This window comes from Phyllobates terribilis, unplaced genomic scaffold (assembly GCF_046119375.1).
Source record: "Phyllobates terribilis strain yellow unplaced genomic scaffold, ASM4611937v1 Scaffold_9__5_contigs__length_417890890, whole genome shotgun sequence".
NCBI lineage: Eukaryota > Metazoa > Chordata > Amphibia > Anura > Dendrobatidae > Phyllobates > Phyllobates terribilis.
In genome coordinates, this window is record NW_027362769.1 from 183780276 (window position 1) to 183797800 (window position 17525).

Sequence of the window (17525 nt, forward strand, 5' to 3'; positions counted from 1 at the left end):
GTCTTACATGACCCCACTGTACAGGCGCTCAGCTCTACGGGTGTTGTGTCCCCTTTAAGAGCACAGCTGGGACAGTGAACTTGACACCTAACCGTGTCTGCCCTGCAGTGGAGGAGGTCTGTGAGCGCTGCAGCCCATCACCTCCCTGACATGAGGCTGAATTGTCCGCTCTGCCACCTTGGTGCGGGGGAGGGCGGTAGGTGCAATGCCACGCTCCATGACCACCGCCGCTGGTCACATCCCAGTATAATGACTTAATTGGGTGCCGGTCGTTCTACATTCCCCGATCTCTGATGCCTGAAATTAGAGAGCGGCTCAGGTCGCGATTCAGCGGCGGCTTCCCCGGCCGAGGGCATGACCCCACCTGCTACCTGTAGACGCCATCCTGGGCACCGGCCGCTCCGTGCAGCTGCTGAGGTCGTCACCGCCGTCATTGGAATCTGCAGCTCTGAAAATACTTAATCAAAGCATCTTCACTCCAGTCACATCCAGAGCTGCAGTCGCCGGTCCCCTGATGTCTTCCTGGTATAGATGCGTGTAGGCTGGGGGTCCGAATCTGCCCTGTGTGGGCTGCATTGCATTGTGGGATGTGTATATCGGGATGACGCACACGGGGCCGGATTCTGGATGCAGCTCTGGGAGGGATTGGATTTTATTAGTAATCGATGGACTGCAGAGAAATCCTGGAAAAGTTCCCACAAATCGGACAAGTGACCCTTTAGGGCTTGTGCACACGGGGTCTTTAGGACGCTCCCGGAAATACACCGCTAGCGTCTTCTGCTTCACAAACTGCACAGGTGCGCCGGCCTCTATAAGCCTCCGTGTGCACAGGGCCTTAGTGGGGAGGTCGGGCTGCAGGAATTGGTTTCTTTAAGAACCTGGTAGACGGGAGCGTAGCTGTGGTGGGTGCAGTCGCGTCCAGACCCCGGAGCCCAGTGGGGGCTGAGAGGTAACTTTGGCCCGTTTAATACTCTTGCTCTTCTCAAACCCTCGTGATAGTTGGCCCCTGATGGAGGTTTTGACGTTGGGGCCCATGAGGTTCTGGTTACAACTTCTGGGGTAGAGTTCCCCTTTAAGCGCCCCCTCCCCCCGCAGAATTAACTGGATTATTCTGCCTCTGTCTGATTTGATTATATAATTGTGGCACTGAGATGCCGCTGACGCCGGGGGGAGTCCGGGTCAGCGCTCCGATCCGGATACATTAGATAAAGCTGACACTGTCTTCCTCCTGCAGTCGGACCCCCATACTGTCTGCATGTGAGGGTCAAGTTCTACTCGTCAGAGCCCAACAACCTACGGGAGGAGCTCACCAGGTACCACGCGTGATGGGATTAGATACAGCAGTATCACAAATGATGGGCTTAGCTACGGGAGAGCAGCACACGTATCGCACTGATTATTTCCTTTCTTTTTTTTCACAGATATTTGTTTGTTCTGCAGCTTAAACAAGATATTCTCAGCGGAAAGTAAGTACACCCCCTCCCCCATCACACAGTGCGCTATGTATGTCTCCAGAATATATTGGGGGCAATATCAGCCTCAGTTTAAAGGGCCGGCGTCCACTCCATCATTGCAGAATGGAAAGTTCTTGAACTTGGTGTTGGCTGCAGTTGTATCCAGTCTACACAGGAGAGCACAAAGGTCCCTTCTGTTACAATGTATCAGCCGCATTGTTCACAGCTCAGAGGATTGTGTAGATCAGTGTTACTGGGAATCTGTCACCCCTAATTACTACATCACTTATACAGGTATGAGGGGGACGTGGCCCCTAGAAGGACCCGCACCTTTAGTGGATTAGTTGCCAGAAAATAAACTTTCATGTACAAGTCAGGGGTCTTCGGTGCTCTCGGCGTGGCCCCTACTTTGCACAATGAGCTGTCACTGGTTCTGCGCGGACTTCAGCCGCTCTCGTCATTGCCGGCTCCGGTCTGCGGCTTCCATGCTGCTGACGGCGGTGAGAGCGTCTGAAGTCCGTGCAGAAGCATTGACCGACATGGCTCACTGTGCAAACTGAGGGGCCACGCCGAGAGCAACGAAGACCCCTGACTTGCATATGAAATATTTTATACTTTTAGTTTCCAGAGGGAAAGAAAAAAAAAAACAAAAAAAAACACCAAAGGTAACACATGTCCGATTCTTATCGGTGCCACATCCAGTACCTAAATAGTGCAAAGGGGGGAAACACTATATGGTTGTGGTGGGCGGGGGGTAGCTGTCGCGCTGGGAGCTGTGGCGCTGCGGGTTGTCGGGGGAGGGGGGCTGTAGCGCTGTGGGTTATGGTGGGCGGGGGGTAGCTGTGGCACTGCGGGTTGTGGTGGGCGGGGGGTAGCTGTGGCACTGCGGGTGGTCAGGTTGCGCTGGGAGCTGTGGCGCTGCGGGTGGTCGGGGGGAGCTGTAGTTTCCTGATGGCTGTACAGGGGGCTGCAATCAGTGAGGGGGTGGGGTTGTGGGGCCTGGTCCTCGGTGGTCCTGAGCAGCAGTTTGGATGCCTGGCATCTTCTCTACCCATCGGGCGCCCATCACGCCTGGCACAGTGACAGGCTGTCGGCCGGACGCGGTGGCACCAGTGCGGTGTCGCCGATGCGTCCGGTCATCATACAAATCCTATTATGTCCAGTGCTCGGTGTATTAACCCTTCATGGGCGTTTTTATTTAATGTTTGCTTAAAGTGACAGGTGTCGGGTACTTCCTGGCCGTGCCCGTCCTCAGTCTGGCCCGTTGTCTTGCAGGCTGGAGTGCCCGTTTGACACTGCTGTGCAGTTGGCGGCTTACACGCTGCAAGGTAAGTGGCGGGGGGTCGCGATGGCGCTGGGTGGATGTTGGGTGCGTGTGTCCTGTGCCCCCTCTGGTTTGGGCACTAAGCCCCCCGTCTGGCTGCTGCGCTCATAAGGGGATTGTGTGGAGATGAGATGGGATGGTAATCCGGATTTGGAGCGCTGGCGCTGGCTGCCGGGAAACATGATATTTCCAGAGGATCCTGTGTTAACCTTTCCTCTCGGTGCCGGGTGATTAACCCCGTGTGACCCGGCCGCCCTGAGACGCTGCGGACCCCTGTGCTGTGATGTTGGGGACCGATGTCTTGTTGGATCCATGTTCTTGATGCTTTTGGGTTATTCTCCCTCCAGGGGAGCTGGGTGACTTTGACCCGCTAGAGCACACGCCGGACCTGGTGTCAGAATTTCGCTTTGTGCCGACCCAGACGGAGGAGATGGAGCTCGCCGTGTTTCAGAAGTGGAAGGAGTTCAGGTAGTCGGGGGGGCTCGGGGCCTTCATCTTGTGACTGAGGTCGGGGTTTACTCTGGTCACACCCAAAGCTGCATCTGCTGCCTGGGACTCTTATCATTATTGGCCCGGTCCTCCTCGCCGTACGTCGCTGTGTATGATGGCCGATCTCCCCCCTTTTCTCTCCCCCAGGGGTCAGATGCCCTCCGAAGCCGAAACCAATTATCTGAACAAAGCGAAGTGGCTGGAGATGTACGGCGTGGACATGCACATCGTGAAGGTGAGCGCCGCCGTCCGCTGCCGGGATTCATCGTTTGTCTTCAGAGATAAGCGGCGCCGTCCGCTGCTCTGTCATCTGCTGCCGTGTAACTACAACTCCCAGCGTGGCTGATCATTGCTAATGGCCGCCGTTGGAGGGGCACAGCATGGAGTTGTGATGTGAAGCCGCCATCTGTGCCCCCTGGATTTGTGTTGCGGCCCCCGAGTATCCGACTCTGACCGCTCCCCTCCTCCGCTTGTGTCGTCTTCAGGCTCGAGATGGAAACGACTATCAGCTCGGACTGACCCCGACGGGCGTCCTGGTGTTCGAAGGGAACACAAAGATCGGATTGTTCTTCTGGTGAGTCCTGCGATAAGCGGCGCCGCGGGATATTCCCGAGGACTGAACCCCGGCTGCGGACCCTCACGACTTGTACAAGTTTGGAATCTATGAACGACACAAATGTGGTAGTTTTTGTAGGTGCTGCTGTGGATATTGGGGGTTGTAGTCTGCACTGTGGGGGTCACATTTGCCATCTCACCAATGCATGATGGGAGATGCAGCCATGGTCTGGTCTCTATCGGGGGCACAGCGGTTTGGACTGGCTGCAGACCGGAGATCAGCGGCGTCGTCATCTGTGTGTTATGACGCCGCGTCCCGGGATGTACAGGTGGTTGTAATCAATCACCCCATTTCTGCTCCTGTAATGCCCATCTCCACCACCAGGGGGAAACATTCCCCAGGATTGGCAGTGATTGCAGAATCTGGAAAATGTCGGGTATTTCCTAATGCAGATTGTGGTGTAACCGGAGCCCTCCTGTCCGCGGCGGATTAATGCTGGGGGCGGGGGGCTGCCAGGTGCATTTACAGGTGGAGCGTCACTCAGCCCGGCGGATCCTCCTGCTCTTAATAGATTTAGATCTGACCCCACAATCCCTGCACTCCGGAGTTTGTGCCCCGGCCCTGGACTAGACGACCAGATATTCCGGATTATTGGACAGTTACCAAAGATAGCGTCCATACCGGGGTGTTCAGTTACAAAAGAGGTGTTTGTTCTGCCATCCCAAAACACACAACGTTGCGACCCTGTGTGGGTCTTTATCAAGTAAGTACCTGACAAAGACCCACATGGGGTCGCAACGTTGTGTGTTTTGGGATGGCAGAACAAACACCTCTTTTGTAACTGAACACCCCGGTATGGACGCTGGTCTTGACTTTTGTATGCTGCTGATGTTCCTTGCAGTGAGTGCTGGTGACCAAGACGTGTCCGGGGTCCATTCACTGATCGTGATGGAAAGTTCTCCAACTTTCCAGAGGATTTGGATAAATTCCTTCCGGCCTTCAGGATCTCCGCTGCTGTCAGTGACTAGAAAGCTGTTTACTTCTCACAGTGGAGGGTTTGCTGCATTGTGTGCGGTCCGGACTCCTCTCTCCCTCTGGTTACACTTTACCCGCTGACACATTGTGATCTCGGAGTGACGGGGGATGGGATTGTATCGCCTGGATGCAATTGTAACAAACCTTCAGCTGTGACCCTATTAGGTGACGCGGGTCCTTGACCTCATTGGTTGGCGCCGTCGCGCTCCCGGTGATGGCGGTGCGTGGTTAGCCGCGACACTTGTTACCTTCTCTCCGATAATCCAGAATTCTTCTAACTCTGCCGTCTGTCAATCATTCCTCGTAGGCCCAAAATAACTCGCTTGGACTTCAGGAAGTCGAAGCTGACGCTGGTCGTGGTTGAGGACGACGAGCAGGTGAGGAGTGTGGGGTCCGTCCTGCGGGGGCCGCTATATATAAGGAGCCGGGGATGGGATGGCCGCTGCTCTCGTGTCTCCCTGTGGCCACGTTTTATTCATCGTGTGCCTTTAAGGACCACTCTCTGCCCCGGTGCCGGCGTTGTGGCGGTCTGGACTCCGCAGGTCCCGGAGACTGACCGATATCTCTGATTTAAAGGGCAAGGAGCAGGAGCACACGTTTGTCTTTAAGATGGAGCATCCGAAGGCCTGCAAGCACCTGTGGAAGTGTGCGGTGGAGCATCATGCCTTCTTCCGGCTCCGGGGCCCCACGCAGAAAAGCTCCAGCCGCTCTGGATTCATACGGCTCGGCTCCCGCTTCAGATACAGGTGAGGAGGGCGACTGTTCTGCTCCGGTCACATCCAAAGCTGCAGTCTTTTGTGCTGATGGCTCTGCAATGCATGGGTGGAAGCTTGTAGTAATCTGCGTGCAGCTCTGGATGTGACTGGAGCAGAACCTGCAACTCGACGCTACGTGTGGCTTTAACCAATGTAGCAGAGCTGAAGTTGTTTCACTGTTTTGCAGCCCCATGGTAACTCTGCAGTCCTATGTAACATGACTTTGACTGCTCTGGTCTGTGAACTTCCCCTTTAATCCGTGCGATCGTCAGTTACGACTTTCTGTCTCTTTTCAGCGGCAAAACCGAATACCAGACGACAAAATCCAGCAAACCGCGGCGTTCGGCGTCCTTCGAGCGCAGACCCAGCAAACGCTACTCGCGGAGAACCCTGCTAAATCGAGGTAGGCAGCGACCCGCGCGGATCAGCGGAGCGGTGACACCGCCTCAGGGTCGCTTTACTGCACGCTGCAACTCCAATCTGCTGATTCTTGTCTTTCCATTCACAGCACAAGGTCTGCGATCCGAGCAGATCAGGTGAGTGCAGCCCGCATCGCCTCAGACGAGTGCAGCCGCCTAGTCGCGGCCTCAACCCTCATGTGTCTTCTCTTCTGTCGCCTGCAGCGCCGAACGGCCGGATCCTGCGGTGCAGAACAACGGAGCTCAGCAAGTAAGAACCTCGTACCCCCCGCTACTGATCCGCTCCAATCAGCAGGTGGTATCACAGAGGATTAGATACATGGCTCAGCAGACAGTATCACACAGGAGAGGATTAGATACACGGCTCAGCAGACAGTATCACACAGGATAGGATTAGATACATGGCTCAGCAGACAGTATCACCCAGGATAGGATTAGATACACAGCTCAGCAGACAGTATCACACAGGATGGGATTAGATACACGGCTCAGCAGACAGTATCACACAGGATAGGATTAGATACACAGCTCAGCAGGCAGTATCACACAGGAGAGGATTAGATACACGGCTCAGCAGACAGTATCACAGGATAGGATTAGATACAGAGCTCAGCAGACAGTATCACACAGGAGAGGATTAGATACACGGCTCAGCAGACAGTATCACACAGGATAGGATTAGATACACGGCTCAGCAGACAGTATCACACAGGATAGGATTAGATACACGGCTCAGCAGACAGTATCACACAGGATAGGATTAGATACACGGCTCAGCAGACAGTATCACACAGGATAGGATTAGATACACAGCTCAGCAGACAGTATCACACAGGATAGGATTAGATACACGGCTCAGCAGACAGTATCACACAGGATAGGATTAGATACACGGCTCAGCAGACAGTATCACACAGGAGAGGATTAGATACACAGCTCAGCAGACAGTATCACACAGGAGGGGATTAGATACACAGCTCAGCAGACAGTATCACACATGATAGGATTAGATACACAGCTCAGCAGACAGTATCACACAGGATAGGATTAGATACAGAGCTCAGCAGGCAGTATCACACAGGATAGGATTAGATACAGAGCTCAGCAGACAGTATCACACAGGATAGGATTAGATACAGAGCTCAGCAGGCAGTATCACACAGGATAGGATTAGATACAGAGCTCAGCAGACAGTATCACACAGGATAGGATTAGATACACGGATCAGCAGACAGTATCACACAGGAGAGGATTAGATACACAGCTCAGCAGACAGTATCACACAGGAGAGGATTAGATACATGGCTCAGCAGACAGTATCACACAGGATAGGATTAGATACACAGCTCAGCAGACAGTATCACACATGATAGGATTAGATACACGGCTCAGCAGACAGTATCACACAGGATAGGATTAGATACAGAGCTCAGCAGGCAGTATCACACAGGATAGGATTAGATACAGAGCTCAGCAGGCAGTATCACACATGATAGGATTAGATACACGGCTCAGCAGACAGTATCACACAGGATAGGATTAGATACAGAGCTCAGCAGGCAGTATCACACAGGATAGGATTAGATACAGAGCTCAGCAGGCAGTATCACACAGGATACAGTAGCTAAGCAGGCGCCATTACACAGGATTGGATACAGTAGCTTAGAGGCAGCATCACACAGGATAGGATTAGATACACATCTCAGACAGTATCACGCAGGATTAGATACAGTAGCTTACAGGCAGTATCACACGGGATTAGATACAGTATCTCAGTGCTGCAGTCTTCTGACTCGTCTCCTGTATCTCAGGTTTGGCCCGTGAAGTCGTCGGTTCGCCCCCCGGTTCCCGCTCCGCCGTCGCTCTTTGACAGTGAGACCCTCCGCCACAGTCCGGGCTCCGATTCCCCGGAGAAGAGACGGTGCGTTTCTCCCGCTGATGGTCGGGTTCAGCTCCGGGGGCTGCGGCCGTGTTACCCAGAAGTCACGTGAGGCCTCATCCGGGAACCATAAGATCCGTCCAGTGAGGTGTACGGGGGTCGTGGAGACCTCCCGGTTGCAGCTGCTGCTCCGGGCGACCCCTCGCCCCCCTGTAGCCCTAATAATGATCCCAGATCAGATTGCTGAATGCAGCTTTTTATTTCAGGCCCATTATTTATGTCGCCCCAGAGAACGCTGCTACCTGTGTATTCGCCCCACAGCAATGTATCGCAGCTACTAAGCCATACTGGACCATAGACTAGATACCGGGGGCTAGTCCCAGTGACACTGAGGGTCCGGTCTGATGTGCTCCCCTTTCTCGCCATCTTCAATCTCTGCTTGCAGTCAGTGAATAGAAACGTTCTTTGCGTTCGGAGGCCGAGCTCCAGTCTGTCACATTGTAGCCGCAGCCTGGACTCCAGATTGCTGCGTGTAACCTGCGCTGACACATTGTAACGGTCCGGTGTTCTGGCTGCTGAGCTGAAGGATTGTCTGGACTGGGTGAACTCGTAGCAAACTCTGGAGCAGCAATGTACCATTCACTGACAGCAAGCAGAGCTGTAACACAAGGCGATGGAAGGATGATGACAAACTGCAGGAATGTTTCCTTTACACAAGACTAGAAGGTGCAGGCTGTCCGTGGGTGAGGATGATGAGGGTGGTCATTCTTAGTGGTGGTCCCTTCCTCACTAGTTGTAGTTTACGGTCTCATGTCCTGGTCCGCCAGCTCGGGGTGGGGGAGGGGAGCTGGACTCTGATCGCTGCTTGCTGTAGATTTCGTGCTGTGCCGCTCGCTGTCTCTGTGCTGCGCTGCTTTCCTTCTATCACAAATCAGCCGTTGCTGATCAGCTTGTGGTGTGTGCGGTGCCTGGTGGTGGGGGGCTCTGCTGGAGGCTGGGGGTCCTGCGATATGGATATCAGCTCTGATCTCTGGTATCTGTATCCCTAGACGTTGTGTCCTCTGCTTCACTCTTCCTGATTTTTGGGAACGTGATTCTTTGTCTTTCACCAATCGCTGCCAATATAAGACCTGATCTCTGCGGAGTCCGATCATCTCCGTGAACCATAATCAATGATCTGATCCATAGTAATCATCAGTGATCCTCAACTGTGGCCGCACTAATCCTCAGTGATCCAGTCTCGCTGATCAATAACTCCGAAAATGATCTAATCTAAAAAAAAAGCATCCATTGTTAACGATCAGATCTGGAGACGAGCGATCAATAATCCAATCCGACTAATCAATTCCTCACAAAAGCGAATGTTACTGATCGGAGCCAAATCGATGACTGGTCCCGATTAAAGACATTAGGATCCTGTGTCCATAATAATCAGTGACCTCGTCTGCACCATCAGCTGCCATTGGTTGGATCTAAGCGACCAATGGTCAGTGATCGATCAGGAAGGAAGACTCTGATCTCAATGATCCCGGCTAATCCATTTACACCGCCGGCGATCTGATCGCCAATAATAGATGATTCTAATATGTTATAAATAATCATTAGTTGATCTGATCTCGGTCAATAGCCGGTGATCCGGTCTGAATAACAAATGATTGTCTCCAAATCAGTCCTGACTGTAGTTGGTCATGATCTGATGAGTGATCAGGTGTAAATATTGATTAGATCCCAGGAGTGAGAATTGATTACAGTCCGTGATCCAGTGTAAATAATTTGTGACCATGATTGAAGGCCGTTATCCATCCCAAAGCTGAAGCTGTGACATCCCATAATTAATGATTCTGGTTACAGATTGGGGTCATCGGTGATCTGATTCTAAGGATCCAATAATCTGATAATTCATCATCTGATGATAATCTGTGATCTTGTGCCGATAATCTAATAATCCAATAATTTAATAAACCGATGATCTGATCCTAATAATCTGATGCCTCTGATCATTGATCGCATTGATGGATCTTCCAATCAATGATCCGCTCTTGATCTTCTGACGATTCCTCGGTGCGCGGCCGAGCTCGCTGACTTTCCCTCCTTTCCGCGTTCTTCTCTTCCTCGCTTTTCTCTCGGTTGCAGGTTCTTTTTCTCGCCATTTTTCTCGGTCGTTTTATCACCCTATTAATCTTTTAAATAAAAACCACCGTAGGCCCGTGGGAGCGGCGGGCGCCGCGCAGGACGCTGGAAGTCACCGGAAGCCGCAGTCGTCGTCCTCGCTGATGGCGGACAGGAGCTACAGCCACTTCGTGCATCAGCACAATGCGAAAAATGCTGGGAAAGCGATGGAGCTCCGCGGCCTGAACCCCCGGGCGGCCATGACTGAGTTATGAGGCCGATCACCTAGGCGTCATACGTGTATCATACAAGATTCAGCATCTTTACCGCCTGGCGGACGCCGTCAGCTGACGATAACAGACTGTGACTGTAGCGAGGGGCCCTGGGCGGTAGTGAGGGGCCCCGGACCCCAGACCGCTCCCATCACCGATCCATCTCATGAGGTCAATAGAACAGACATGATGCTGCCATTATCCCAGCTCATTTTGGGGGGGGGGGGCTCCAGTATTATGGGCGCAACCTCTTGGCCCCTCTCCGCCCATGGACCCCTCTCCTCTCGTGCTGTTATAGCAAAACACTTTATTACAATGTGAAATCCGCAAGAAAAAGCAGAAGACTTGTGATCCAGACATTTATGGATGTGGAAACGCCCATTTCTTCTCAGTGTCCCCATGATAACACTTCCTGTCACTGCACCCGTGCCAGGTAGGATTCCCTTACACAGCAGCCAATCAGAATCGCACACTGAGGAGAACCACGAGCCCCTGGACAGGAAGTGTTACCAGGGGGACATGGGCACAAATAATGCATTAAACCCCGCTAGCACTAAGGTCTTCCTCGGCTCCGGTGCAGACGCCATCACTTCTCTGTAAGAGCAAAAACCCAAATAAAAGGTTTTGTCCAAACCTGTATGTTTCGTGAACGTCGGCTCGGCCGTCTCTTCTGACCGCACCATTTATTTTATTATTCTTCCCTTGTCTCTTGCTTGTGTGGCCACTAGAGGGCTCCTGCGTGCAGCTGATCCTGACCTTCAGGTAATAAATGGTCAACCCTCCATTATTCTATGGTTCTGTGGTGACACCCCTGATACCTGCCCGTCGCCCCCTTATTCATCTACCTGTGATGAGGGCGAGACCCGAGCACAGTTTCTTCCTGGGGATTGGCCGCTGTGTCAGTCTTCACTGTCGTCCTTGCATTCTGGGCTCCTGCGGAGCAGATGTCTGCCGGTTTATATGGCGCACCGCCTCCTCCACCACCGCACACCGGACTGGCTGTTGTGAATCTGTCAGTGGCAGCGCAGCACAGGGCGGCTCTGAGCGCTGCTCCTGGGGCCGGGTCTCAGGCTTCTCCTGCTGCCTCCACAGCTTTGTTAGTGTAACTGAGAGTCAGGAATATCTGGAAAACAAACTGCACGAGATCCTGGCGCTGCCGGTCACCACGAGCCCCGGAGCCAGTCTGGACGCCGGACTCCTGGCCTTCACCAACCCCTGCCTGGAGGAACTACCCGGACCCCAGCCGGACGCCGCCCTAGGTAAGGGAAGCCTCCTAGCTGACGACCAATGTGGCCCCTATTCCCGCTCGTACTGGGGTTGTCACCCGGCTTTTCTAGAGTCTGAAGTCTCTGGTATCGAGAAGTCGAGATTGGGGGGCACTTTCTTTATCGCACGACCTTCCTGCCCCCTGTCATCTTCTGATCTGGTTTTTGCTTTCAGGTTTTGAAGATGCGACTGTGAAGCTGAATAACGTGGACGCCGGTAACATCGCCGTCCCTCCAGTGCGATTAAATATCAATGTGAACAAGCAGGTACCGGCGAGCAGGTCGGCTCTGTCCTCCAGTACCCCCCACTCATAAGTGCGCCCCTCACCTGACGGTTATATCGCCCCCTATATTCCCTGCTTTCATCCTCGCTCCCCGGCCTGCAGGTGTTTTCTTCTTCTGGTATAACCCCCATCATTGTCTCTTAGGAGGATCCAGTGAAGCTTCTAGAGAAATGTCTGAATAACAAGGTGGAGACTCCAGCGCCGGCTGCACTATGGCCGCCCACCGACATCAAGAGCAACATCCTGAAGGCGCAGGTGGAGGCCGGACAGAAGGTGGAGGCCGGACAGAAGGTGACGTCTTCCCTCTCTGGGGCTTTATGTATTGGGGTCCCACAAAGCAGTCTGTGGTGCGGACGGCACAATAGTGTCGGGGCAGCGGAGGGGATTTCTATGTTGTGACCCCGGAGCTTTGTGTCTTCACAGATTATAGGAGATGATTCGGGGATCAGTCACACGACCGCTGAGGAGGCGTCGCCCAGGTAAGTGTCGCCATCGCCCCAAATATCATGTGTAGATAACCAGTCTTCCCAGGATAATGGCCGCTGTCCCCTCTGTAGAAGCGTCAACGTGAAAGTCAATAACCGCTCGATGGTGCAGGAAAGTCCGGACCGAGAGCCGCAAACTCCGGTGCAGACAGTGTTCATAACGTAAGTGGTGTCCTGCAGCTCCGGCGCTGACCCTGCCCTTATCCCCCCAACGCATAGCTCCTGCGCTGACCCTGCCCTTATCCCCCCAACGCATGGCTCCTGCGCTGACCCTGCCCTTATCCCCCCAACGCACGGCTCTGCTGCTGTCCCTGCCCTTATCCCCCCAACGCACGGCTCTGCTGCTGTCCCTGCCCTTATCCCCCCAACGCAGGGCTCCTGCGCCGACCCTGCCCTTATCCCCCCAACGCACGGCTCTGCTGCTGTCCCTGCCCTTATCCCCCCCAACGCACGGCTCTGCTGCTGTCCCTGCCCTTATCCCCCCCAACGCACGGCTCTGCTGCTGTCCCTGCCCTTATCCCCCCAACGCACGGCTCCTGCGCTGACCCTGCCCTTATCCCCCCAACGCACGGCTCTGCTGCTGTCCCTGCCCTTATCCCCCCCAACGCACGGCTCTGCTGCTGTCCCTGCCCTTATCCCCCCCAACGCACGGCTCTGCTGCTGTCCCTGCCCTTATCCCCCCCAACGCACGGCTCTGCTGCTGTCCCTGCCCTTATCCCCCCCAACGCACGGCTCTGCTGCTGTCCCTGCCCTTATCCCCCCCAACGCACGGCTCTGCTGCTGTCCCTGCCCTTATCCCCCCCAACGCACGGCTCTGCTGCTGTCCCTGCCCTTATCCCCCCAACGCACGGCTCTGCTGCTGTCCCTGCCCTTATCCCCCCAACGCAGGGCTCCTGCGCTGACCCTGCCCTTATCCCCCCAACGCACGGCTCTGCTGCTGTCCCTGCCCTTATCCCCCCCAACGCACGGCTCTGCTGCTGTCCCTGCCCTTATCCCCCCCAACGCACGGCTCTGCTGCTGTCCCTGCCCTTATCCCCCCAACGCAGGGCTCCTGCGCCGACCCTGCCCTTATCCCCCCAACGCACGGCTCTGCTGCTGTCCCTGCCCTTATCCCCCCCAACGCACGGCTCTGCTGCTGTCCCTGCCCTTATCCCCCCCAACGCACGGCTCTGCTGCTGTCCCTGCCCTTATCCCCCCCAACGCACGGCTCTGCTGCTGTCCCTGCCCTTATCCCCCCAACGCACGGCTCCTGCGCTGACCCTGCCCTTATCCCCCCCAACGCACGGCTCTGCTGCTGTCCCTGCCCTCTAGCCCCAACGCACGGCTCTGCTGCTGTCCCTGCCCTCTAGCCCCAACGCACGGCTCTGCTGCTGTCCCTGCCCTCTAGCCCCAACGCACGGCTCTGCTGCTGTCCCTGCCCTCTAGCCCCAACGCACGGCTCTGCTGCTGTCCCTGCCCTCTAGCCCCAACGCACGGCTCTGCTGCTGTCCCTGCCCTTATCCCCCCCCAACGCACGGCTCTGCTGCTGTCCCTGCCCTTATCCCCCCCAACGCACGGCTCTGCTGCTGTCCCTGCCCTTATCCCCCCCAACGCACGGCTCTGCTGCTGTCCCTGCCCTTATCCCCCCCAACGCACGGCTCTGCTGCTGTCCCTGCCCTTATCCCCCCCAACGCACGGCTCTGCTGCTGTCCCTGCCCTTATCCCCCCCCCAACGCACGGCTCTGCTGCTGTCCCTGCCCTTATCCCACCAACGCACGACTCCTATGCCGACCCTGCCCTTATCCCACCAACGCACGACTCCTATGCCGACCCTGCCCTCTAGCCCCAACGCACGGCTCTGCACTCTATCCTGCCCCTCGCCTCTACCCTGTGCACTGGTCCCGTCCCTGCCTGCTGTCTCTGCCCCTATCCCCCCAATACTTGGCTCCCGCATCGTCCCTGCCCTCTACCCCTTGCACACTCCCTGCGCCACCTCTGCCCTTACATCTGTGTATAAATTCTTTATCGGCAATGTTTTTTTATATTTTTATTATTATTATTATTATTATTATTATTATTATTTTTTTTTTTTTTCTATAGAAATTTTGGATCCCAAGAACTAAAAGATTCGAAACTTGAGCCCTCGCTGATGTCGTCCGCCCTGCCACCCCCAGAAGAGGCCGCACACCTCAAGGTAAGGCGCCCCTCTGTTCTGTCTCCACATAAGGCGATTGGGGCTGGAGCTGATGGGTATGATGCTGTGAGATTTTCCTACCTCCATATCCAAAATGCGGAGCAGCGCAGACTCGGCGTCCGCAGACTGGAATGTAGAACCACGGCGAGGAGCAATTCAAGACTTGGTCTATTGAAAACCGGATGCAGAAATAATTGACCCAATACGATCGCTTTCTCTGACGTCGCTCTGCCAGGCAGCAGTGAGACCTGCTCCTGATGGTCCACATACTGTCCTAAGGCTCGTGAGACGATTCGTAGAGCCTGAGCCCCAACCATCTGATCATGAGATCGAGCTCCTGCTTCGCAGATAGGATGAGGTCGGCAATGGCGGCCTTGGAGGTTGCTTTCCCGCCTCTGTAGTTCTCTGCACGGTCGTCAGATTTTGTGAGACTGGTGTTTATTAGCTCCCTGCTCACCATGAACCTTGCAAACTCAGACATGTCTGATTTTTTTTTTTTTTACTCCTTGTTGCCGTATCCACTTGTGGTGCTCCTTGGGCGTATAAGTTGTCTGGCGTAAAGGGGTGAGATGTTCCCGGGTAGAATGATGTTGCTGCAGGGTTGAGCTGTGGTTTGGCCTCTGGAGATTCTGATGACTGCTGCTTGAGCTGTGGAAACGGGCCAGAAAGCACCTTGTGGTCATCTTCCTCTATTAACTGTCCTTGAGAGGGTACGTAGGAGTGTTTTGGTTTTGAGTTTGTGCAGGTGCTTTGGATGACACCAGCACCTCAGGTAGAGCTGACATGGAAGTTTTTGCATTGTCCGCTTGAACAGTGCTGAAAATTGGGGGCGCTGCAGATGACTGTTTCAGTACATAGTCACTGGTACGATCAACTGGGTCATCTTCTTTCCGTGGTGGTAGGATCAAGACTGACTTAATGCTTGTTCAAGTACTTTTACCTTGGCTAGTGCGATTTTCTTCCATCTCTGTCTGAAGAATCTTTATCCGAGCCTCTGCCTTCTTGGCTTGGGCGCCTGCCTCTGCCTTCTTGGCTTGGGCGCCTGCCTCTGCCTTCTTGGCTTGGGCGCCTGCCTCTGCTTTTGCAAAAGAACGTCTTATTTTGGATTCCCCTGCGTTTTTGCAGGCTTCTAGTATTCTATCACTCAGTCTTGCTCAAGAAGTTCAGTCCTATCTGTATGACTGAGCAGAATGTTTAGATGAATTTGATCTATGCAATTTGGTTTCTTGCAAATGTGTAGTACGGAGCCCTGCTTTATCCTTGGAGTCTCTTTCTCTGTCTAATATCGATTGAAGCCTTGTCTGAGCTAAGCAGAAGGAGAGCAGAGCGCGCTTCACTGACCACTGAGGACCGCTCTCCTGCTGCAGACTGCGGCGCACTAGTTGTAAGTCGGCGCTGCTGCGCCCTGATAACCTTTTGTCACCGCGGTCAGTAAGCGCATCGCTGGCCCATGTGATGTATGTTCACTGCCAGCAGATGTCAGTGCCTGGGCCCAATGGAGGATTCTCCAGTCCCCCCGGTGGGCCAGTCCGACCCTGACTTGGTTAGCCCAGTAAGTGGTTCCTATCTCACAGCAGCTCTGGCTATAAAATGGCTGCCAAGAGCTAGTGACCCACCAACTGCCATGCGAAGCCACGCCCAGTTTGAACCAACTTAATTGGAACGAACGAGAGTGAGCGGTGAATAAATTCTGAACGTAGTGATAATACATTTAACGGATAACAAATTTGGAACTCTCTTCACAATATATGCAAAACAAACTTCTGAACAGCAATAATTTCTGGGGGAACAGCACACCCTCTCCCCACCAGGCTCTGCATTAGGATGGGATTTGGGGGTCTGATCATGGGCTGCTGGTGATATCCCCCTGACCATGGTCCCAGGCAGTCATCATGAATAAGGAGCCGCTAGTGCTGCCCCCTGCAGTCAGGGATGGGGCGATCATCTCACAGACAGTGCAGCCCAGACCGGATCAGTGAGTGGGATAATATGACCTCAAGAGCTGAAATCCGCCATTCTCTGATGTGCCTGCAGAGCATCGCTCCTTCATTACCATTGGTCTTCGGGGGGTGGTCTCTGCGGTTCTCCTTCCCCCATGCTTTACTTTTGCGGTAATTCCTCAAATTTTCAAACTCTCCGCTCCGAAAAACAATCTACACAGCATAATAGTGGTTACTGGATGGTGAAAGCCTTCCCTAATGTTTCTCGGATGGGGGGCTTCCCATTATATCAGATTTTTCTTCTTCTTCCCCCCCCCCCCCCCCCCCCCCACAGACCGCGACTGATGACCTGGACCTGCTGCTGGCGTCGCTGACAGAGAACCTGATTGACCTCACGGAGACTCTTGCTGCTCCGCCGCCGGTAACATCCGCTCTAGTAAACCTGCCACTGTTCTGCCCCTCCGTGCAGAAGGTGCTGACGTGTCTGTTCTCTGCAGGTCCCGTCATACTCGTCTATCGCCCCGCGGTGGTTGATACCGGTAAGTGCAAGGACTGGTGTCTCTTTACGTGGCCTTGTTTTTCCAGTTGTCTCCTTTTAGACCTGATGGCGCAGTAACAAGCTTCTCCATCTAATGAGAACACTGTGCAACAGACACGAACCTGCAGCGGCAGCTCTGGATGTGACTGGAGTAGAAGGCGCCGGAGGACTGATCTTTTCTCACTGATTCTTGCTTTCTCAGAGTGGAGTCGTATCTAATGGTCACTTCGGAGCGGAGACCTCACTGCCAGCAAAAGTCCTGAATAATGTGATTGACGCGCCACCCGCTGCTGCAGAGCCCCCGAGTGTGACCCCTGCTCCTGCCACCACCTCCAGGTGAGGTCCCACACCCCTGACGTTGGGTGCGGTGCCATTTCTGGAACCTTAACATGTATGTGGTTGTGTCTGGTATTGCAGCTCCGCTCCCCTGCTGTAAATGTGGATGAGCTGCAGTACCCCACAGGTGCCAGGAGTGGTGCTGTTCTCTAGTACCGTTCAGTATTTGGTGTCCCGGGCTGTGATCAGGGATTTCTTCTGACATTTTGAGC

At 54.2% G+C, this 17525-nt stretch overlaps 1 protein-coding gene across 1 annotated transcript in view; it reads left to right on the forward strand.

Annotated features, from left to right (window-relative positions):
- EPB41L5 (erythrocyte membrane protein band 4.1 like 5) overlaps window positions 1–17525 on the forward strand; it is a 35054-nt gene that overhangs the window by 15002 nt on the left and 2527 nt on the right. Inside the window, exons 5-25 of the mRNA XM_073647496.1 lie at window positions 1235–1313; window positions 1422–1466; window positions 2730–2782; window positions 3126–3246; window positions 3415–3502; window positions 3753–3841; window positions 5166–5235; window positions 5435–5604; window positions 5910–6016; window positions 6122–6149; window positions 6237–6282; window positions 7844–7953; window positions 11385–11551; window positions 11733–11824; window positions 11986–12132; window positions 12265–12320; window positions 12399–12488; window positions 14406–14499; window positions 16774–16860; window positions 16937–16978; window positions 17180–17313. Of these exons, the coding sequence (XP_073503597.1) occupies window positions 1235–1313; window positions 1422–1466; window positions 2730–2782; window positions 3126–3246; window positions 3415–3502; window positions 3753–3841; window positions 5166–5235; window positions 5435–5604; window positions 5910–6016; window positions 6122–6149; window positions 6237–6282; window positions 7844–7953; window positions 11385–11551; window positions 11733–11824; window positions 11986–12132; window positions 12265–12320; window positions 12399–12488; window positions 14406–14499; window positions 16774–16860; window positions 16937–16978; window positions 17180–17313 (1915 nt within the window). The remainder of the gene's footprint in view (window positions 1–1234; window positions 1314–1421; window positions 1467–2729; window positions 2783–3125; window positions 3247–3414; window positions 3503–3752; window positions 3842–5165; window positions 5236–5434; window positions 5605–5909; window positions 6017–6121; window positions 6150–6236; window positions 6283–7843; window positions 7954–11384; window positions 11552–11732; window positions 11825–11985; window positions 12133–12264; window positions 12321–12398; window positions 12489–14405; window positions 14500–16773; window positions 16861–16936; window positions 16979–17179; window positions 17314–17525) is intronic.